The sequence below is a fragment of the Ahaetulla prasina genome, chromosome 1, assembly GCF_028640845.1.
Source record: "Ahaetulla prasina isolate Xishuangbanna chromosome 1, ASM2864084v1, whole genome shotgun sequence".
In the NCBI taxonomy this organism is placed as follows: Eukaryota; Metazoa; Chordata; class Lepidosauria; order Squamata; family Colubridae; genus Ahaetulla; species Ahaetulla prasina.
The window spans coordinates 22694958-22718463 of NC_080539.1; the positions used below are offsets into that span (position 1 = coordinate 22694958).

Below are 23506 nucleotides of genomic sequence, written 5' to 3' on the forward strand. Positions count from 1 at the left end.
GCCCCCATTTACAGACTCCTTACCTTCCCATATACAAAACAAAAGAGAGTGATGCCCATTGCCCAGACATCTAGAGCCTGAAAGAAAAAGAAACATTTATTTAATGTATTTATCTTACATTTTAACATTGTTTACTTCTCATTTTTTTCATGGCCTGGTGCTGTATGCTGGTTTGAGGATTTCCCCTCTCTTGGATATGTTTTTTCTAAAGTTTTTTTGTTTGTTAGTTTGTACTTCTGCTAACCTTGGAGTATTCCTAAGATGTGATAATAATACCTTCTTTTTTTTTTTAATTTATTAGATTTTTATACCGCCCTTCTCCCGAAGGACTCAGGGCGGTTTACAGCCAGAATAAGAACACAAGCAATATACAATTAAAACAAAATTAAAAAACTTATTATATAATTGGCCGAAAATTTAAAAACATTTAAAATCTAAAAAACCAATTAAAATTCGTCTAGAAATTTAAAATTTAAAAATTTAAAATTTGAAATTTAAGCCAGTCCCGCGCAAGTAAATAAATATGTTTTCAACTCGCGGCGAAAGGTCCGGAGATCAGGTACTTGGCGCAAGCTAGGGGGAAGTTCGTTCCAGAGGGTAGGAGCCCCCACAAAGAAGGATCTTCCCTTGGGGGCCGCCAGCTGGCATTGCTTGGCGGATGGCACCCTGAGAAGTCCCTCTCTGTGGGAGCGTACAGGTCGTTCTTACATGTGGACAATGCCAGTTTTGGCTGGATATGTATTAATCTTCATAAGCTTAACATCAGAAATAAAGGTAATGATTTGAAGGTCTGATACTAAATATACCGTAGAATAGTGATGGCTAATCTTTTTGCCATCACTTGCCAGGAGGCGGGTGGGTGGGGGAGTTGCGTACATGCGTGCCCACACCCATAATTCTATGCGCCCCGCCCCCGTGCTAGTGACCTTCCCTCCCCGCCCCCGGCTCCTGGCATGTGATGGCCCAGTAGGCCCATTTTTCTCTCTCACCTGGCTCCAGAGCCTCTCTATGAGTCTGGGGAATGTGAAAATGGCGTTCTCCATCCCCCTGGGGGGCCCTCCAGAGGCCAGAAACTGCCCATTTACCAACTTCCAGTTGAACAGGAAGGGAAGTTTTTTGCTGTCCCCAGCCTCCAGAGACTCCTAGCGAGGCTCTGGAGGCTGGGGACAGCAAAAAAGTCACTTCCTGTCCAACTGGAAGTTGGCAAACAGGCAATTTCTGGCCTCCGGAGGGTCCCCAGGGGAGTGGAGAACGCCGTTTTCACCCTCCCCAGACAGGCTTTGGAGGCAGGTGAGAGAGAAAAACGGGCCTTCCCCACCACCCTCAGGCCCTCTGGAAGCAGGAAATAGCCTGTTTCCCTACTTTTAGTAGGCCCAGAAGGCCTGAAAATCAGATGGCCGGCACGTGCATGCGCGCCGGAGCTGAGCTTGCGTGCCCACTGATATGGCTACATGTTCCACCTGTGGCACGCATGCCATAGGTTCACCATCACAGCCGTAGAAGATGGATATGTTCATACAGCTTCTGAAATGCTTACAACTTTCTCATGAAAATCAAGAGAATTGGGGTCTTATATAAATAATAGTGCAGGGCAGGGGTGTCCAATCTTGGCAATTTTAAGACCTGTGTGGACTTCAACTCCCAGAATTCCCCAGCTAGACATACTGTCTGGGGAATTCTCGGTGTTGAAGTCCACAAGGTTAGACACCTCTGATATAGGCCGAACAGTAGAGTGAAGAAAATATTGTTATTGGGTTAGGAATATTTATTTCTGATGATTTTAATGTTTTTTTGCTGTAAGCTGTCCAGAGTTGCCTTGAAATGAGATTGCCAACCAATGTAATCAATAATAATCATACTCCTTCCAATTGAATGTGTATGCTAAAGCAGGGGTCTCCAACCTTGGTAACTTTAAGCCTGGAGGATTTCAATTCCCAGCATGCCCCAGCCAGCTTTGCTTTGCTGGCTGGGGCATTCTGGGAGTTGAAGTCTGCCAGGCTTAAAGTTGCCAAGGTTGGAGACCCCTGTGCTAAAGCAATATAGAAAAACAAGGATTCTACCTTTCCGCTGAAGCTCTTTCCAGAATCTGAAATAGTTTCAGGGGCCATGAAGGCTGGGGTCCCAGCAGTGCTGGAGAGCTGGGCATCACTGCCTTCAAACTGATTGCTCACTCCAAAATCAGCAATTTTGACATGTCCATCATCCCCCAAGAGCAAGTTTGATGGTTTGATGTCTCGGTGAATGATCTTCTGATAATGCACTGGAAAGGCAAAAAAGAAAACACAGTGTCCAATGGTGGCTAAAGGACAAATTGTTATCCTATACCAATTCCAAATAGGACATCAGGGTTCTGATGGATACCCTAATTAAATCATGAGTCTCGAGCCAAGCTTCAAAAGAAATCCAGTTATTTATTAGGAGCTTCATGTCTGCACATTCCCAAGTGACGCCAGCTCTGACCTTACGTAATTTACGCTCCAATTATGACCCTGATTCCCCCCCCTCCCCAGTGTGTCACATTTGCCAATGGAGCGATTTTGAGGGTTGTAGAGGTCACTCCCCTCGGCTGCTGTAGGTAACCCTGGGATATAGCCTTGAGAGAGATAAGCGTGGAATGTGCATCTGTCTTTGGCTGCTGTGCCATTTCACCAGTTTCCCATCTCCTCTGGCCTATGGCAACTCAAGAGCAGGCCAGGGATGATTTGCAAGTTGACATAGGATGGTTGCTGTCTAAACTCTTCTTTGTTGATTGTCTGTCTCTCTTAACCTTGGATTTCCAAATGTTCTAGCAGCAAAGATAGCCTCATAGGCTCTAAGAAAAGTCAAAACTATTGTAGGACAACATATCTATTAAATTAGCTCAGGTACCACAAACTACCGGTAGCAAATATACTTTTACACCTCCAGATCTTTCTATTACTAAGACCACCCCTCAATTCAAGGGCAACTTCTAGTAACTACATGCATTATTCATGAAGTTTTCTTGGCAAAATGCAAACTTTTTAAAAACAGTAATTTCTCAATTTATCCTACAGTTCTGGGATTTCCTGATGGTTTCTCAACCTATTTAACTTTTTTTTTAATCAGCTAAGGTTAGTTGGGCACTGCCATCTAGTCTTCAATAGGCAAGATGGTATAGGGCAAGATAGCATGTTTTTCAGTTACAGTTTTGTGGAAGGGCTTCCAATAATTAATATTAATATTAGATTCAGTATCAGATGTTATGAGTTGCAAAATTGACTAATTGGTTCCTGGTCAATTTATTCAGCAAAATTCTCTCAAAATTGTTTCCAGCCTGGCCACATTTTTCCCACTATTGTTTCTGCTTATGACCATTCAAAAATAACATATGCATGTATTATTTTTTTTGTAAAATATACATTGCTTTTCTAAGACATCAACTTGCCAAAATAAAGTAGTTTGAGGCACTCCGTAGAAGAATATATGTTAAACTTAATGATTTATCCAATTTATATCTTTCCTTTCCCTTGGTAGAACATCACAAAAATGCAAAGATATTTTTAATAAGTTAGAAACAAGGTAATTTATATCAACTTTAACTTTGCAAATATCAAAACCACTGACATTTAAAAACCTAACTGAGGAGATAAGCCCTAATTGTTCTTGTAAAAGTATAAGTCTGAGCTCAATCCCAAGGGAGTAGACTTTTTTTTAAATTAGAGATGTGCAAAACTCCCACTTCATCCAAAACATTGCAAACCACTTTCAATTTGAAATATTAAATCCTGGAAGACCACCAAATCCTCTTCAGAACTATCAGACTTGTGAGATCCAGTAGAAAAATGTTCCATTCTGGGAACAGTAACTTTTTGTTATTATAAAAATCTAAAAATATTCTTCCAATGGCATTGGAAGACAAAGGCTGAGAAAGACCAGTATAAAAAGTTGCTCTAACATGTCAACACTAGGCCCTGGCAAACAAGGGGAAGTTTTTTAATTGGACTGCTGTTTCCATGACATCCGTGAAAATTCACAATCTATAACAGACACAGTAGGATATGTCTGTGGTCCAGATAAAGGTCCAGAGACAGGAAGAGGTTTCTATGACTGGAGATGTTATTTATAAAGAACATGAAGCTTTGGTGGATTTTTGAAATACCCACGATAGCATTTGGAATACTGCCCACTTGGAATATTGCATTCAGTTTTGGTCACCACGGTGTAAAAAAGATGTGGAGACTCTAGAAAGAGTGCAGAGAAGAACAACAAAGACGATTAGGGGACTGGAGGCTAAAACATATGAAGAACGGTTGCAGGAACTGGGTATGTCTACTTTAATTAAAAGAAGGACAAGGGGTGACATGATAACAGTGTTTCAATATCTCAGGGGCTGCCACAAAGAAGAGGGAGTCAAGCTATTCTCCAAAGCACCTGAGGTTAGAAAAAAAAGCAATGGGTGGAAAGGAAAGAAGCAACTTAGAACTAAGGAGAAATTTCCTGACGATTAGAACAATGAATCAGTGGAACAACTTGCTTCCAGATGTTGTGAATGCTCTAACACTGGAAGTTTTTAAGAAGATGTTAGATAACCATTTGTCTGAGGTGGTGTAGGGTTTCCTGCCTAGGCAGGGGGTTGGACTCAAAGACCTCCAAGGTCCCTTCCAACTCTGTTACTCTGTTCTGTTATTATATGCATTTATTGATGACCCCCTGATATCAACTACAGCTATATTTAAATAAACGTTCACTCTCAATTATAACAACAATTCCAATCCAGTCACTTGGGAATTTTCAGATTCTGATCAATTAGAACAGTGTTTCCCAGTCTTAGCCATTTTAATATGTGTGGACTTCACCATCCGAAATACCCCAGCCAGCATTCAACTCTCAGCATTCTGGGAGTCATTCTTAAAATGACTAAGATGGGGAAACATTGCATTAGAGAATAGAGTAACTTCAGTTTAATGGGCTAATTGGAGAAAGGTTGACTATTATTCTGGAATATCCCTCAAATCTGAAAGTGAATCATTGCATCATAGATACTAAGAGATTGGACAATCATTTGTCTGAAATGGTATTGTTGTGGCGCGGTTGGGCAGGAACTTGGGTCAGTCCTAGGTGCTGGCGAAAGCTTGGACAAAGGCTCTGCATCAGAGGCAGAGAAGGGACCAAACAGTGGTGAAACCCTCCGTGGATCACCACCAATTTGATGCCCGCGCATGCGCGCTGCATCCCCAATACATGTGCTGTGCATGCGCATGTGCAAAAGCACTCTGTGTGTGTGCATGCACAGCACGCCGTAAAAGCATGCTGCATGTGCATGCACAGTACAGACCAAATGTGTGGTTCACGTGGAAAAAAAACTTCACTAGGTAAGTAGAACAGTGAGGTGGAGGAACAGCTGTGTTGCGTGATTTAGCTTTGCTAGAAAGCAGGATTTCCTGCTTTCTAGCGAAGCACAGCTGATCATTGGAAATACCGGTTTGGATGAACCGGTAGCTTTTTTTAAACTACCAGTTCATCCAAACTGGTAGCTTTTTAACTACCAGTTTGCCCGAACTGGAGAGAACCAGTAGTATTTCACCCCTGGGGCCAAGGCCATCTGATAGTTTTGTGCAGTCTCTGGAGTCTGACAGCAGTGAGGCAGAAGAACAGCGGGAGCCTGTTCCCAGTGTGCGCATGCGCAAAGCTGCCAGACAACAAGAACGATTAAGAGAACAGGGTCGCCTTGGGAGTAAGGCTTGGAGATGATTGCCTCCCCCCACCCCAAGACATAAAAGAAGAGCGAATGGGATGTGAGCTTTTGCAGGAAGTAATAGTTCATCTGGCCAATTCAAGATTTGAAAGTTCTGTTTGTGAATCTATGCTATGTGCTATGTTTGGCCTTGCCCTGCATCTGGAAATTAGCTCACTGGCACCATTCCATATAAGATAGATGGATGTTGATAACCTTTCTCTGAAAGACTGTTTATCAAGCCTTGCAGACTGTAAATGAAAGTAATTTACAGTCATATAAATAAATGAGGTTTTGTGGGATTAAGATTGTGCTTTATACTTTCTAAGGAAGCCTTATACTTTCTTGTTTAAGCAGGGGTTGGATTAGAACACCTCCAAGAACACCGTTCCAACTCTATTTATCTGTTATTCTACCACTTTTGATAGATTGTAAAACTATGCAGATAGTCCTTAACTTTCAACTATTCATTTAGCAACAATTCAAAGTTGTAATGATTCTGAAAAAATATATATAAGCATTGTCACATATGTTGTAAAAATCAAACTAAATTTAACAGTCTTTTCCAGATTCAGATTCAACATATTTGCCTATTATGCAGAAGAGGGTGGCAAAAATTCAGATTGAAATTTTATCCATTGTATCTAATAGAGTCCATAAAAGCAAGATTTTATTATGCCCTTTCTACATCATTTTCTGCAATTCTGTTTCAAATACTAAGGCCTTTTCGCTGAGCATGGGGGAGATTGATTTGTTTTAATCTATTTTCAGTCACTCTTATGACAACTGTGAGCAATTAAATTTACTGTTGTTCATTGCAATGAAATGTTTCATTTGTTGAATCCTTGCTACTCAGCCTACTGAATTATACTGTCATTGACATATTGACAGAGACTGATACAAGTTTAAAGAATAGGAGGTTGGCGTAGATTAAAGGTCCATCCTGTTTCCACAATGGTTCAATACGTTTCTGGAATTCAACCAAGAATGAAGAAAATGCAAGACAATATTACCTTGCGAAAACTTAAAAAGACGCTTTATCACAAAAGAGACTCAAAGGATTTCTGCGCCATACATCACTGCAATTTCGAATAAAAAATAAAAAATCGAATAAAATAAAAAAATTAAAAAAATTTCATATATGTCTAATTGCCACCAAATTTGATATAATGAGCTTTCATGTAAAAATGTCCCAAATTTAACCAGTTAAAGAGGATTATTTATTTATTTATTTATTTATTCACATTTTTATACCGCCCTTCTCCGAAGACTCAGGGCGGTGTACAGCAAGTAAAACGACAATAGTCCAAAACCATTTAAAATATCATAACAAAGTTAAAAATCTAATTAGACTGCTGCATACTTAAAACTATTAGGTAAAAATACAAAAGATAAAAACCCCTGTTAAGAAACCCGCTAAAATCCCCAAATATTAAAAAAGATTGAGAGATGTGGGCCATTTGATTAATCTATTTCTCTTCAAATGGTTATTCAGATTCATGAATTGCTAATTATCTCCTTTTTTGGTGGGGGGCAAGTTTCATTTTGTACAGCGTGGAAACTAAGACAGCATTTGCATTAGAAGATCGTAATTCTGTGGTTTTTGGCACCACAGATGTAAAAGGATCTGAGATTCTTTCTCCTTGCAGCAAAAACTTCCGAATCTGTATGTGATCTGCATCTCTAATAACCAGAAATATTGCTGCAGTAGCTGGTCTGCAGTGACTAGGAATTTTTGAGGATGGGATGGTTGTCTGCACATTCCTTTTTAGAAAATTCCTTCAAGCCAAATGGAAGTCTATGTCTGAAACTAAAGAAAAAAATTCATAATCAAAAAACTATTCACTACTAATGTCACCTCAAAAGAGTTGAACACCCTATGGAAATTAGAACCAACCACAAGAATTTAGAACACTTCCAAACTTCTTACAGAACCATACAATACCAGGCAAGATGGGTGTGAGTCTTTCTCATTTTCACTTTTAAATCTCTTGGATTCCTAACTCACAAAATGATCAGGCAGATGTTTTATTTTTACTTATTTTTATTTATTTATTTGAGTTATATTGCCACCTATTCGCCCATAGTGACTCAAGGTGGCTTACAGAATCAAGGCGGAACCCAGAATTCTGCTTATCTATGATTATATTCCTACCTCCATTCTGCACAGGGGTGAAATCTAATTTTTTTTTGCTACCTGTTCTGTGGGCGTAGCTTGGTGGGCGTAGCTTGGTGGAAGTCATGTGACTGGGTGGGCATGGCTACGTAACCATGTGACTGGGGGATCAAAAGACAGAAACTCACTAACAATGTCCTGCTGGAGCAGGGTTGGACTAGATGACCTCCAGATCCCTTCCAGCCCTGGATTATCTTCTGAAGCTGCGTCTAGTGCCAGATTTGTACTCCTTCCTTCCTCTCCTCCTTCCTTCCTTCCCTGCCTCCCTCCCTCCCTCCCTCCCTCTCTCTCTCTTTCTCTCTCTCTCTCTCTCTCAAACGAACCCTTGGCCACGCCCCTGTTTTTTGGCTAACACCCAGCTGAGCCGCACAATCATCAAAGGCTTTTTTTTTTACTTTTAAAAGCATTTTTTTGGCTGAAGAAAAAATGCTTTTAAAAGTAAAATTGGGCGATCCGGTCCGAACCAGGAGCATTTCACCCCTGATTCTGCACCCAGAAAACTGCCCATACCAATATCGGGCTTACCTTGTAAGACTCATAGTGTCAGAAATGAGACTGCTTCCCTATGAGGTCAAATCCATAATCAACAAAAGTAGGAACCAAGTATGTGGGCTTGGAAGATGACCTCCAGGATCCCCCAGTCTGATTCTTTCTTTTCTTGGGAATGAAAACTTTACCGCAATGAATATCTGACTATCAAGCTGTGTGTTCCCTGAGAGAAGACATCTTCAAACTCTGGAGTGAGAGCCAGACAGCTGGAGTACTTAAAACTACCCATCTCCAATGTCAAGATGTACTGCTGTGCTTGATGTGAAGCCTAACAACTACTGTGTTTCTTTCTGTTTGAGCAAAGACATGAAATCAGACTTGCTAAAAGAGGCAAAATAGAAGATAAATGAACATCTACTGGAAGGTCATGGGGTGATCTGTAGAAGATGGATGAGATTTTTAATTATTTAAGACAAGCTAGAGCACAAAATCTCCATTCTCCATCTTCCATCCACAGAGATGTTGAAATAGAAATAAAAAATGTCTCCAAAACTTGTTTCTCTTTGAACCTCTCTATTCCCCAGAGAAGAGTAATTCTATTATTTATAGCGGAAAAGTTTTATACTGGAGTCTGTGCCATCACTAAGGCCCTGCTGGATTTTTTAAAAGCAAGACAGAAATGAAGAACAGCAAATGTCTTCCCTGATCACCTTTCTTTTCTAAACCAATTTTTTTCATTGAAAATCAACAGGAAGAAATCAATCTATGCCCACTCTAGGGAGGGCACAAATACCAAAGACGTTTTTAAAAAAGAATCAGACACAGCATACTCTTTGCCACCTTTACCTGCAGGGTAAACATAAAACAATTTAATTGCTATAGAAAAAACACTCAAGGGTAAATATTGTTACACAAAATAAACTTACATAAAATATCCACATTGTTATGTTCTGGGTGAAGAATGGAGGTGAGGTCAGAGCAGTAGTGGGTTTCAAAAATTTTTACTACCGGTTCTGTGGGTGTGGCTTGATGGGTGTGGCATGGCTTGGTGGGCGTGGCAGGGGAAGGATACTGGGAATTGGGAGGCAGAGAATAGATGTGGTGGGATCAGTCAGAATGTTTACTACCGGTTCTCCAAACTATTCAAAATTTCTGCTACCAGTTCTTCAGAACTGGTCAGAACCTGCTAAAACCCACCTCTGGCCTAGAGTGATTTCTAACAGCTCTTTATTCAATATTGCCTGTGAGGCAACTGCTGCTCCCTGGCTGACATAGCTCCTTTTATAGGGAAGCTGATCAGCCTACAACCAATCAGGAGAGAGTATTTTCCCGCTCCAAAAGAGGACCAGACTGAGAACTTCAACTGACAACTATCCTGTTTCCCCCAAAATAAGACATCCCCTGATAATAAGCCCAATAGGGCTTTTGAGTGCATAGCAATAAGGCCAAGCGCTTATTTCAGGGTTCAAAAAAATATAAGACAGGGTATTATTTTCGGGGAAACAACGTATATACAATACATACCACACATTAAATACAATTATTTAAATTTCTTGTAAGAGTCCGGGGATGAGACTCTGCTTAAAGTTCTGTCCTCTTAACAGAGAGTTGTACTAGAACAAATTGTGAAAGAGATGAAATATTGATTCAAAATAAACCTTCACACTGGGTTGTCCAGACGCATTTTAAATGCTTCCTCAGTGATCTCAAGTCTTCTCATCAAAGTACTACCGTAATGCAGTCATTGCTGTCAGCACTAGAGCACTGAAGATCAAGGCATTCACTCTCTGGACTCACAATTTCTCAAACAAACTATGGAATGTCCCACTGTGGCCCTGTCTTTCTTTCCACTTTTCAATGTTTAGAGAGTTGACATCAAGGAAGAAAAAAAACACCTGGGCTCAGTGGCTTCCACAGGACACTTGCATACGTTTAAAACAAGTATAGGCTACTCTAGGGTGCAAAAATGCAACTGGGGTGACTTCATATGACCAACCACAATCACCACAGTTTATGCAGCTCACCTCACCCCCCAAATAATGTTCATTTCATATATTGTAACTTGGGAAACCTTGTCCCCAAATGGGTCTGGGCCCTGGCCACTTTGGAGCTTCTAATCATATCAAGTTTGTAAAACTTGGAAATCTACATCCCTGGATTCTTGGCTTGATAGACAGACAAACAGCCAGACAGACAGAGAAAAACAAGACTAGACAGATGGATATGACACTCCACAACATGGCTTTTTGTATCAACATGCTTTTTGCCTCATAACAAACTCCCTATCATTTGGGGAGGGGGTAGAGAAAAATGTGTTACCAATAGAGGAAAATGTGTTTCAATTATATTAGCACATTGCACTGTCTGCGGAAGCTGCTGCTAACTGCATTAAATTGGATTAATGGAGAAATCTCCTGCAATTCAAGGACAAAATGCAACCTCAAAGGGCTGCTGCTTCACTTTACTATCAGCTTCATATCATAGAGCAGAGAAATGATTTAGCACCTATTAAAAGAAATCTGCAGAGGAAAGTAACTGAGGTGAGTTGGGAGACAGTATCTGAGAGAGGTTCTTTGTCTCAGAAAGACACCAAGGCCAATTTGTGTTAGATCCATAGAAATAAAAAGAGAAGGGACCATGAATTGAGGATGCTATACTGGGCTATTTAATCAGACTGCCCACCAGTGCTGCCCACTGGCTTACCCTGGTCTGGTGGCCCTCAAGTTGTGCTGGACTGCAACCTGCCTCATCACCAATATAAGCATGGCCAAATGTGCTGGCAAAGGGATGATGAGTAGACCTCCTGACATAGGCCCAGCAAGGGGGGAAAAAAATTATCAGCCCAATTTTGGAGATTGAACCTGAAACCTTTTGCACGGAAAGCATGAGTTCTTTCTTTAAACCATGAACAAGCAGCCTTATGGTGGGAAGCATCCCTTTTTGATGGTTGCCTCTTGGTTCTAAAACAATCTACCTCAGATAGGTCAAGGTAAATTTTTCCTCTGTCCAGTTGTGTCTGACTCTAGGGAAGGCAGTGCTCATCTCCATTTCTTAGTCAAGGGAGTCAGTGTTGTCCAAAGATGCTTCAGTGGTCACGTGACCAGCATAGCAAAGGCACACAGAACGACATTACCTTCCCACCAAAAAGGTACTTATTTATCTACTTGCATTTGCAAGCTTTTGAACTGCTAGGAGGGCAGAGCTGGGGCAAGTAATGGGAATTTGCCCCACTGCACAGTGCTCAGGTCTTGAACCCAGGCTGCCAAACTTAGCATCTTTAACTGCTGAGCCATTGTGCCCCTTCACCCTCAGGTGTATGAATCTAAAAGTAGAATTCCAAGGAAGATGGGGGCTTGTTAACTACCCTGTTTCCTCCAAAATAAGACATCCCCTGATAATAAGCCCAACCGGGCTTTTGAGCGCATGGCAATAAGGTTAAGTGCTTATTTCAGGGTTCAAAAAATAAAATAAAATGACAGGGTCTTATTTTCGGGAAAACATGGTATGCAACCGGGAAGTGCTGAACATCAAATCTAGTGTTAGCTTGACACATTTCTAGAGAAAATGTATACTGGATTTTTTGAAAAAAGGCACCAGGCTGACAGTGGCCTCCTTTCCTTGTGGCCTTCCATCTTGGGAATACCCTCTTCATAAAATAGGCTTTTTTTCACTTCAGTGCAATTTAGGAATACATTGAAAATGTTTTGTTAGCACCCTTTAAACACAATGGTATAGCTCAACCCAATGGTGAAATCCAATTTTTTTTTACTACCGATTCTGTTGGCATGGCTTGGTGGGTGTGGTGTGGCTTGGTGGTGTGGCTTGGTGGGCATGGCAGGGGAAAGATACTGCAAAATCCCCATTCCCTCCCCACTCCTGAGGGAAGGATATTGCAAAATCTCCATTCCCACCCCACTCTGGGCCCAGCCAGAGGTGGTATTTGCCAGTTCTCCAGAACCTAACATTGGCGGCGAAGGTGGGATCTCGAGGCTAAGGAGAACCAGAACCGAGCTGAAGCACGATAGACCCGAACCCAGCAAACCCAGGGCAGAAAAGCGGAGATGGCCAGTTACACTCCGCCCGCACCGTTTGACCCGGCTAAAGAGAAATGGGGGACGTATATGACCCGTTTCGAAAGCTTCCTAGAAGCCAACGAACTGCACGGAGTTCCAGATAACCGAAAAGGGCTTATTTCCTAAGCCACTGTGGTCCGGAGGTCATTGATATCGCGGAAGCCCTGGCAGAGCCAACGCCGTTGCAGTCGGTGTCGTGGCCAACTTTACAGACTTTACTAAAAACCGCACGCTGCGCCGTCCAAATACGTGCGGCGGTTTGAATCGGAGAGCGAAGACAGATGGAGCGAATCCATCGGTGACTACATGGCCGCCCTAAGAAAGCGCCCAAGGACTGCGGATACCGTGACCTAGACGAGGCGCTCCTCGAGCAACTCATCCGAGGGGTCAAAGACATCCGTTTGCGGCGACGGCTGCTAGCAAAGAGCAACCTAACGCTGGCCAACGCTCTGACGAAGCCAGAGCACATGAAATGTCCTCCCAAGCCGCAGAGACACTGCAGAAGCCTGTCCCACAAAAGGCGGCGAAGGCAACTCCGGTGCACCAGGAGGAGGTTCAGACCGAATCCGGCGGTGAAGATGAGGAAGGGTCTGCCGCACGAGAAACGCGACAAAGGGGACTGAGAGTGCGGAAGCTGCGGGTCAACACCAGCGCCAACGCTGCAAGTTTAAGACGCGACATGTCGGCGGTGTGGGAAGAAAGGGCACCTAGCTCAAGTTTGTCGAGCGCCCAACCTTCCGAAAATTCAAATCGACCAATCAGAGCGCGAATCGCAAGGCGACCCGATTGGCTCAAACAAAAAGGCGCGATTCCAACCAAACAACTGTGGTCATAGGCGCGCCTCGCAAAGTGGAGAAGAAGATCTTCACCAAGCCAAAAATAGAGGGAGTACGGTGCCAGCTTGAAGTAGACACGGGATCAGCGATCACCATCATGTCCTGGGACACTTTGGCGAAGTCGCTGCCGTCCGTCATGGCGCCACCTGCAAGCACAACGGCTACGGGTCCACGACTACCAGGGAATCGCATCCCTGTTCGAGGACCACCTCCGTCCGAGTCGAGTACGGTCCATACAAGAAGACCCTGCCCATCACGATCGCCGAAGGAACTCTGCCCAGTCTGTTGGGACTAGACTGGTTTCGTGCCCTGGGCATGGGAGTGACTGGCATCTACAGAAGTGACTGTAACCTGAAAGACATTCTCTTTAACGAGTTCAAGATGTCTTCAAGGACTGCCTGGGCAAGTACAAGGGGACCCCTATTTCCTTCAACTTAGACCCCAGGTAGCCCCCATTAGGCTTAAGGCGAGGAGAGTCCTTTGCCCTAAAACCAAAATCGATAAGGAGCTGGACAAGCTCATAAATCAGGGATTTTGGTGCCAGTCGATCACGCAAAGTGGGAGACGCCAATCGTCACCCCAATAAAGTCGGACGGGTCAATTAGAATTTGCGCTGACTACAAGGCGACGCTAACAAAGCCTTACAGAAAAGCGCTTACCGGTTCCGTGGTGCAACACTTATTGCACTCTTTGGGGCAAGGGCAAGTCTTTGCAAAGTTAGACTTGGCCCAAGCCTACCAACAACTGCCAGACGCCCGCACAGCCAAGCCCAAACGATTGTAACGCACAGGGGGCATTCAAGTGCACCCGATTGCAATTTGGGGTCAGTGTGGCACCAGGGCTGTTCCAAAACCTGATGGAACGACTACTGCAGGGCTCCCAGGGTAGTTCCCTACTGATGATGTCCTAATTTCAGGGAAAACATGGAGGAATTGGGGAGCGGTTAAGAAAGGTCTTGAGCATTTTCCGGACAGCCGGATTAAAAGTCAAGACAAACAAATGCCAGATAGGGGTCGAATCCGTCGATTTCTTGGGCTACCGGATAGACAAGAAAGGAATTCACCCTACTGAGAGCAAGGTTAAGGCAATTAGAAGGCTCCAGCGCCCAAAAACAAAGCAGAGCTGCAGGCATTCCTGGGGTTGGTGAATTTTACGCGGTCTTTTAAAGAACAAAGCAACTGCTATGGAACCGCTGCATAGGCTCTTAGGAAAAATACTGTTTGGTCTTGGGGAAAGTCAGAAAATAGGGCTTTTGAAGCAGTAAAGAACCTGCTCTCAAGTGATAGCCTGCTCATCCAATATCACAACTCATTACCCTAGTGCTGGTTTGCGATGCCTCCCTTATGGGGTGGGGCTGTACTCAGCCATAGACTTCAAAGCGGCACAGAAGCCCCTATAGCTTTTACTCTAGAGCGATGTCCTCCCAGAGAGAACTACAGCCAATTAGATAAAGCAAGCACTAGCCATTGTGTCAGGGGTTAAAAATTCCACGAATATGTCTTTGGGCGAATTTTGAAATCGTGACTGACCACAGACCGTTACTAGGATACTGGCTGGCGACGCAACGCCTGTGGCACTACCACGCTTGACCCGATGGACTATATTCTTAGCAGCTTATTGCATACAAGCTGCAGCATCGACCAGGAAAAGAAGTGGGGCATGCAGGCGCGTTAAGCCGATGCCCACTACCAGGGGCGACCGAAGACCCCACTCCGGGACGCCCATCCTACTTATTGACTCTTTGGACTCTGGCCCAGTCACATCTAAGGAAGTGGCTCGGGCATCATGCGGGACATTGTGTTAAGGACTGTACTCGGTTGGGTACAGAGGGTGGCCCGCTGCGCGGGACAGTTCAAGAATTTGTTAAAACGAGATGAGCTCTCGGCTCAAGGGGTGCCTGTTATGGGGTGATGGTGTAATAATTCCTGATAAGTTAAGGGAAAGGTATTGGACCTCCTCCACGAGGTCACCCAGGGATCGTAAGGATGAAGGGTTAGCTAGAAGCTATGTGTGGTGGCCACTCATGGGCAGAGATTGCTGAGAGGGTAGGGAAATGCCAGGCTTGCCAAGAGTCCAGACCCTACCCCCAACGCCCCAGTCAGGAATGGGAAAAGCCCCAAGGGCCCTGGTCAAGAATCCACATTGATTTTGCTGGCCCTTTCCACGGCCAAACGTTCCTAGTGGTTGTTGGATGCATTCTTAAATGGTTGGAGATCATACTCATGAAATCCACTACGGCCGAAGCAGTAATCGCAGCCCCGCGCCACCTATTCGCAACTCACGGGTTGCGGACACTCTGGTGTCCGACAATGGGCCCCAATTCACGGCAGCCCAGTTTGAAGAATACCTGGCAGAGGAGGGCATCCGACATGCCCTCTCTGCGCCTTTCCACCCTGCGTCGAATGGCCTTGCAGGCGTTCCGTCCGGGCGCTAAGGAGGCGTGTCAGGCTCAAGCCAGGTGACTGGCAAACAAATAGACTTTTTCCTAGCCGTCCAGCACAGAACCCCAAGCACGGCCACCGGAAAAGCCCAGCCGAATTACTAATGGGACGGAAACTCCGGTGCCCACTTGACGCTTGAACCCCATTACACACCAGAGGGTTACAAGGGGAACTAGAAAAACAAGGGAAATGAGCATAGGCGACCGGTGTGGGCCCGAAACTATGGGACGGCCCTAGTTGGTTCGCAGGACAAATAATAAAGATAACGGCCAAAATCGTACGTGGTAGAACTGAGACAACCGAGTGTGGGCGCCACATAGATCAGTTAAGGAAACGAATAACTGATCAAACCAAACCAAATGAAACAGATCATGACCAATACCAATTTGAATTCACAGCTGACAATGACCCGGGAGGCGCAAGACTTAGCTGAGGTCCCAGAGTTCCAGCGACGCCATCAGGTTCCCGAGGGAAACAGCAGGAAAATTCAAAATTAATCCAGGCGGATGGCCAAGAAAAGAGTCGGCCAACAATCCAGAGCCCGTTGGCCCAGAGAAAGAGCTGGGAGGAGAAAACAGCCCCTCCGACCAGCTCAAAACACCACCCAGAACTGAACCGCGCAGGTCAGAAAGGACTAGGAGACGCCCAGGTTATTTGCGTGACTACGTCGAAAAATAACATGTAAATAAATATGTAAATAGAGGCAAGTGTTTTCTGGGAGGGGAGGAGTGTTATGTATTCATGTTTGTACCTTTAAATATTTGAGCGGGAAATCAGCACGTTGCTGATTGGACGAAGCCTCCAGTAGAACTGTATAAAAGGAGAGGTTTTCCCCCCAGCCTGTTGCTGGGTTCACCCTATATTAAAGAGCTGTTGTCACTACCCTGGTCTCCAGCCTCGTTACTTCCAGAACCTAACAGAAGGGACCTTGTAGGTCATCTGGTCCAACCCCCCTGCCCAAGCAGGAGACCCTACATTTCTGACAAATCTCTGCTTGAAAGCCTCCAGTGATGAAGCTTCCCTGGAAAGCTTTATCTATGGGTTCTTGTCCTACCCTCAGGCAATAGAGAGAATAAAGTCTTCCTTATGACAGCTTTTCAAGTGATGAATTAACTCAGGGGTGAAATGCTACCGGTTCACTCCAGTTTGGGAGAACCGGTAACGATAAAGACTACCGGTTTGGATGAACTGGTAGTAAAAAAACCCAAAAACTACTGGTTTGGGCAAACCGGTAGTTTAAAAAGCTACTGGTTCCTCCGAACCAGTATTTCCGACGATCAGCTATGCCACACAGTTTAGCTTTGCTAGAAAGCAGGAAATCCTGCTTTCTAGCAAAGTTAAATCACGTGGCACAGCTGATCTCCCCACTCGCTGTTCTACTTACCTTCCCAAGCCCTCTTTTGGTGCATACTGTGTACGTGTGTGCGTGTGCGCGCAGTGCATATTTGGTACGCATGCATAACCAGCGAACCGGTAACAAACCGGTTCAGATTTCACCACTGGATTCACTAGATTCTCAAGGAGCTGGGAGGTACACATGGAATAAGAGTCAAAACAGCCAAAATGGCACCCATGCCTATTTTCTCAAAGTCTTGTTTAATGATGCCATAACTTTAATGGTGCTGATACAGATCATCCAGCAGATGTTGCTATTGAGCAGAACCTAAGGCCTATTAACAGTCATGCAATGAACTCGAATAGCAATAGCATTTAGGTCTATGTACCACCCCATAGCCCTTTACAGCATTCTCTGGGCAGTTTACAATGTAATCATTTTTTGCATATTGTCCTCAACAATCTGGATCCTCATTTTACCAAACTTGGAAGGATAGAAGGCTGAGTCAACCTGAGGCCCTTAAGAATCGCAATTCAGGCTGTGGGCAAAGTTTGCTTGCAATACTGCATTGTTAATACCCAAAATTGTTAGGCTTTAATCCCCATAATGTGGCATTCACACAATCTTTGTTTATTATAGATTACTTACCCCTTTGGGAGGAGATCGAATGCTGAAAAGAAAAGACAGCTCTTAACCAATGCACTTTTAGAAAAGCAATCCTCCCTGAATTAATTTCCATCTAATTTCCAACACAAAGCATCTTCCTAAGACATTATAGAAAAAGTCCATAAACTGTTAAACTTAAAATTGATTGGGAAAATATGTTTGTAGGAAAAATCAACAAAGATATTAGTATTTACACTACTAACTTTATACTAAAGCAAACAGACCTTCAAAATAAGAGTTAAGCAAAAGTTCTTCATGAAAGGACTTAAGACTTTCAGTTTTCATTTTTATGATCCCCTATTTCCAAAGTCCTGTAATAATCCCATTTGTAGAAAATAGGGCAACCATTTCTTTGATTTCTCAGTGTTTCCAGAGAAAAGGGAGAATCTATTTGCCTGGAGTCATCTTTTTGCAAATTTTACCTTTTGAATGTCACTGGTGATTGTACTGGTGACAGAGAAATGCATCCCCTAAGTGGTGTGAGTGCAAAACATTTTGAGTTTATTTGGTTTTTTTTTCTTTTGCCTTAATGGCAGTCTCAAAGACTAGCAATAGAAATTAGTCTTATATCTATTTGTCAGACTGCTTCTCCCCAAATACATCTACACGCTCCACTAGGAAGGCAGGACATGCTGCTGGTCTCAACTATCAAGGAAGTACATCTAGTGCGACCTAGGAAAAAGCTCTTCTCTGTGGTAGCTCCTTCCCTCTGGAAATAATTTCTCCAGAGATAAGATTGGCCCCCATCTTGTTGTTTTTCCACAAGGCCTAGAAGACATGGTTCTGGGGACCCCATTCAGAGCCAATCAAGTGGCTTGCTTGATTCAGTTGCCATGCCATGGGGTGGGTTGTGAGGTGGGGTTTGAATCATGAATTTTTAACTGGATTTTGAATGTCATACGCCATTCACTATGTGTGAGTTGGTGAGCTATATAACTTTGTTTAATAAATAAATAATATTTCCAGTCTAATTTTGATTTAAAAAGTTGAAAATTATGTAGCAAAAAGTTGCATATTTTTTCTGCTTCAGAGTTCTCGGGGACCGCAAATTAAAACAGAGTCCTATGTGAGGATCAGGGACTGAAGCTGGCCACTCGTATTCTAGAGTACACTGACCTCATTTGTGGTTTTAGAAAGATACTGAGTGACCACACAGCACTATTCTGAAGCCATTAAATGTGACAGCACTATTTCCTGACGCCACTCTAGAGAATTCTGCAGGGGAAATATTGATCGCGAAACCAGAGTACTACTTTGTGGTGCATTAGAGTACTCTTTGAAAATAAAAACAAGAAAAATAAACCAGGTTTGCTGAGCTGAATTCTGTTTACAAAAGAAAGGGAAAAGGACAACCTGTATATAAGAAAAAAAATCCACTGCAAAATAAGCAGATAAGAATCAACCTCATTTACTGAAGTTAGCAGGATCATATAGACGGTAAAGGAAATAGAGATATTAAGGAACCAATTAACTAAGGAAAACGGGCAAGAAACATTTAAGTTCAGAACAAGATAATATTCAGATACAGGTAATTTTCAACTTAGGACCAAAATTTAGGTTGCTAAGTGAGAAATTTGTTGCTTGAGTTTTGCCCCATTTTACGATCTTTCTTGCCATAGTTGTTAAGTGAATCACTGCAGTTATTAAGTTAGTAACACGGTTGTTAAGTGAATCTGGCTTTCCCATTGAACTTTGCTTGTCAGAACATTGCAAACGGGGATCACATGATCTCAGGACCCTGCAACCATCATAAATATGAGTCAGTGGCCAAGCATCCAAATTTTGATGACCAGGGGGATGCTGCAATGGTTGTAAGTGTGAAAAACAGTCATAAGTCACTTTTTTCAGTGCCGTTGTAACTTTGAATGGTCATGAAATGAACTGTTGTAAGTTGAGGACTACTTGCATCTCCCCAATTCACTGGTGCAGAGGAGGTAGAGCACAATCAGATCTGCAAGATTTTGTTCTAACCTATCTCAACAGAAGTAACCTTAGCCTTCCTGCACAGTAGAATTCTTGGTCTGATTTATCTACTGGTCTTGACGTATCATCGTATTCTTGATGGTGATACCAGTCTCCCACTGCAAATGATTGCCCTGCTTCAGGATAAATAGGAATATGGCCCTGAATCAGTGGAAAGTGCTAGTAAACATAAGTAGAACTATATTCATGTCCTCTTTCTGAGTTTCCCAAACAGATTGGGTGCTGTATGAACCAGATAGTGTCACTCTGCTCCACCATGTGTACCAAGACAAATTCCTTGTGTCCAATCACACTTGGCCAACAAAAAATTCTATTCTATTCTATTCATAGCCATTTCTTATATTCTTCTACATTACTCACCCATGTACAGGTTGTCCTCTGCAGGATCATCCAGTACCTGAAAAGAAGAATATATCTACTTCAACTTCTGAACCATCATTCACTTTTATCTCTTACTACAGGCAATTATCATGCCCTAAATGGCGGCACTGTTAACGTAATTCTCCCCCAACCTAAAACTGTTTTGAAACTGCTACTCTCAGAATTAGCTATGTTGGCTAGAAATTATCCTCCCTACACACTTAGATTGTACCAGATAGGGAAAGAGTGATCTAAACCAGGGGTCTCCAACCTTGGCAACTGTAAGACTTGTGGACTTCAACTCCCAGAGTTCCTCAGCCAGCAAAGCTCCACAAGTCTTAAAGTTGCCAAGGTTGGAGACCCTTGGTCTAAACTATCCTGACTGGGACAATGGGAACTGTAGTCCAACACATTTGGAAGGAACTAGGTAAGCTATCAACTTTTTATTTTTATACCAACTCAAGTTACAATAAAATAAATTCCATAGATACAGCTTGGAAAAAAGATTCAATTTGTCATCAAAGAGGGCATGAAAACATGCTAATTTGGGGGAATCTAGAAATGAACAGATCCTGTTATGCAGACAATGGGTCTGATGTTTACAGCTGTTTTCTTAGAAACAACTGCCTTGCAAGACAGTAGCTGGACAGTGTCCTTGAGCCAGTCACTTTCTCTCAGCCCTAGAAAGGTGGCAATGAAACACCACTTCTGAAAAACCTTTCCGAGAAATTTCAGGGACATGTCTAGACAATCTCCAAGAATCAGACAGGACTGAACAGAAGAAAACAAGAACCGGAACTTAAATACATGCAGTTACAAAATGCTTTCAATTCCCTCAGCACTTCTGCAAATTTGCTCCTGCCAATTCTTTGCTGCTGATATAGCAATAGCACTTAGACTTATATACCACTTTATAGTGCTTTACAGACTTCTCTAAGCGGTTTACAGAGTCGGCCTATTGCCCCCAACAGTCTGGATCTTCATTTTACCCACCTTGGAAGGATGGAAGGCTGAGTCAACCTTGAGCTTGGTGAGATTTGAACTGCCAAATTGCAGGCAGCTGGTAGTCAGCAGAAGTAGCTTGCAGTAATGCACTCTAACTACTGTGCCACCAAGGCTCAATATACGTATGCATGGATGACACCTTACAAAAAAGTGACTTTATTTGTATTGCGATTCCTGATTTGTTTTATATTTCCTTTATTCTTTCAGAGGAGAGTTCTTCATTGAAGAACACATGTCCCTTTGAACATTGTCAAGAAGCAACAGGAAAAACAATAGAAATATGATGCAAACATTTCTTGATATCAACAATTTCTCCTTGGTCTCACGACACTTCATCTTGTTCTAAGCTCATGGATGGGACAGCTCTAAGTCACCACTAAATGTACAAGCACTAAGGTTGTGTTTTCCTCCTTATTCTGAAACCATCCTTACCATCCATTATTTTGGAAACAAATTCAGGTGACCAGTAGTGAGACTACTGAGGGAGGCACTTACTGGTTGTATTAGTGTAATGTGGGCAGATGCCCCCTCTAATCTCTGGTTAACCTCTCCTGCTGCCTTTCTGTTATTTATTTCCTAAAGATGTGAACACAGTGGCATTCAAAGCTTTTAAAAAATTACTTTGCAAACAAATAGTCCTTGTTTGGCAATGACGGTTGGGACCAGTAACTCTGTCATTAAGCAAAGGGGTCACCAAGTTGGAAATCATATGACTCCCACTCCTCATTCCTCTGTCCTTTGGAATGCTCACTCCAGTACTGGATAATTAGTAAGAAGGAAACACTGTTTGTATTTACATTCATTGCAGAGTAAGGGATTTCAAGAGAGAAAGCAAATACCACAATGGGGAATAAATATCAATGGGGAATACATATCAAAAATAATATAGTGGTGCTGGTGGTCCCAAATGCAACCAGGGCAGCTGCAAGCACACTACACAAACAATTGGGTATATTCCCCACTGTGTGCCTCCTTACTCTCTTATAATGCCTTCCTCTCCAATCTCTGTGATCTGTGGAGGAGGAAGAGAAACAGGTCAGACGCAGGAGACGTTGCCTATAATTTTTTTTTCTTCCTCCCCCCCCCACATAAAGCGAGATAGGGATTACAAGAGAGTAAGCTAGTTGCATGCTCAAAGCTGTCAGAACTATTGGATTTCTTCCGATGTGTATTCCCCATCGTGCGCCTGCTTACTCTTTTTAAATCCCTTCTTCTCCAATCTCTCCACTCTGCATGGGAGGGAATGGTGGGGGGGGAAACAAAGAAAAACAACAGGTCAGGCACAGAACATCATGTACTGACTATAATAGTGATCACGTGTCTGATGTTGCAAAGGTTATAAATGCAGGCATTCATCGAAAAATTATTTGTTCAGCACCATTGTAACTTTTTCAGAATGATTGCTGAATGAAACAGTTGGTAAGCAAGGACTACTTGTAAAAGGGCCTGAAATAATATAACAGCCAGAAAAGGCATCACCCTGAAATCCCATGGGCAACCTTCTTCACTTTTGCCTTTAGAACATAAGCCAGACATCTGTAAGCGGTGACTATTTTAAAAAGTGAAAAGAAGAAACTCCTTTTAAAAGGTTGCTTTTTCAAACAACCACTGCTAGCAGCACTCAACTTTGTTCAAGATTCTGGTTTATTTTCCCAGACTTTACTCAAGTTTTTTTACGACTAAACAGGAACTATGAGGAGGTCACAAGATTCAAAAGAAAATTCAAAAGAAAAACCAACAGCAAAAAAATGAAGAAGTCTTGATCTATCATGCTCACTTTGAAACCAAAACTAAGAAAATCCAGATTTTTAAAATCCAGGAAGAAATTCAATTAAAGGGAGTTTTGGAAAATCCCAACCTACCTCATGCACAGAACACAAGCAAACAAACCTCAATCAGCTTGACAATGTTGATATGGTCCAACTTCTTCAAAATTGCTATTTCTTGATATATCCGATCTAGAGGGGCCATTGGCTTCATCTGTCCACTTGCAGTGGTTTTTGATCCCCGAGGTGGAGGCCGGCCTTTGGTAATGAAATGAAAAGACATCTTGTAATGAGAACTAGTTTTCATGTTGCTTTGAGGTTGATTTTTTTCTCCCTAGCTTTCAGGGACATCTATGAGAACCAAGAAATATACCCAACTAAATTCAGATGCATTTTACTTCTCTGATGATCTAGACTTTTGCATCAGAGATTACAAAACTTGCGACAACAAACTGTACAGTGCAGAGCTACTTAATCATTCATACAAATGCTCTTTCTCTGAGAAAAGAAGCCAAATCTGTTCACATCACTCTGACAGCAATAAATCCAGGAAACAAAGCCAAAAATAGCAGTTGCACTTCATTCAACCCTTTCCACTTTAAAAAAACAACAACAGTAAATCTAGTGGACTAGTTTCTGGTTTAATCACTCTTTGAGTAAGCCCCCTGAAATCAAAAAAC

The 23506-nt window shown here is 42.8% G+C and overlaps 1 protein-coding gene across 1 annotated transcript in view; it reads right to left on the reverse strand.

Moving 5' to 3' along the window:
- The window catches only part of CAMKK1 (calcium/calmodulin dependent protein kinase kinase 1), a 166343-nt gene that overhangs the window by 34451 nt on the left and 108386 nt on the right, over positions 1-23506 (reverse strand). Inside the window, exons 6-13 of the mRNA XM_058164409.1 lie at positions 22951-23084; positions 20056-20092; positions 17695-17716; positions 14123-14145; positions 10385-10448; positions 3822-3826; positions 2061-2260; positions 24-77 (exon numbers count right to left, since the gene is read on the reverse strand). Of these exons, the coding sequence (XP_058020392.1) occupies positions 24-77; positions 2061-2260; positions 3822-3826; positions 10385-10448; positions 14123-14145; positions 17695-17716; positions 20056-20092; positions 22951-23084 (539 nt within the window). The remainder of the gene's footprint in view (positions 1-23; positions 78-2060; positions 2261-3821; positions 3827-10384; positions 10449-14122; positions 14146-17694; positions 17717-20055; positions 20093-22950; positions 23085-23506) is intronic.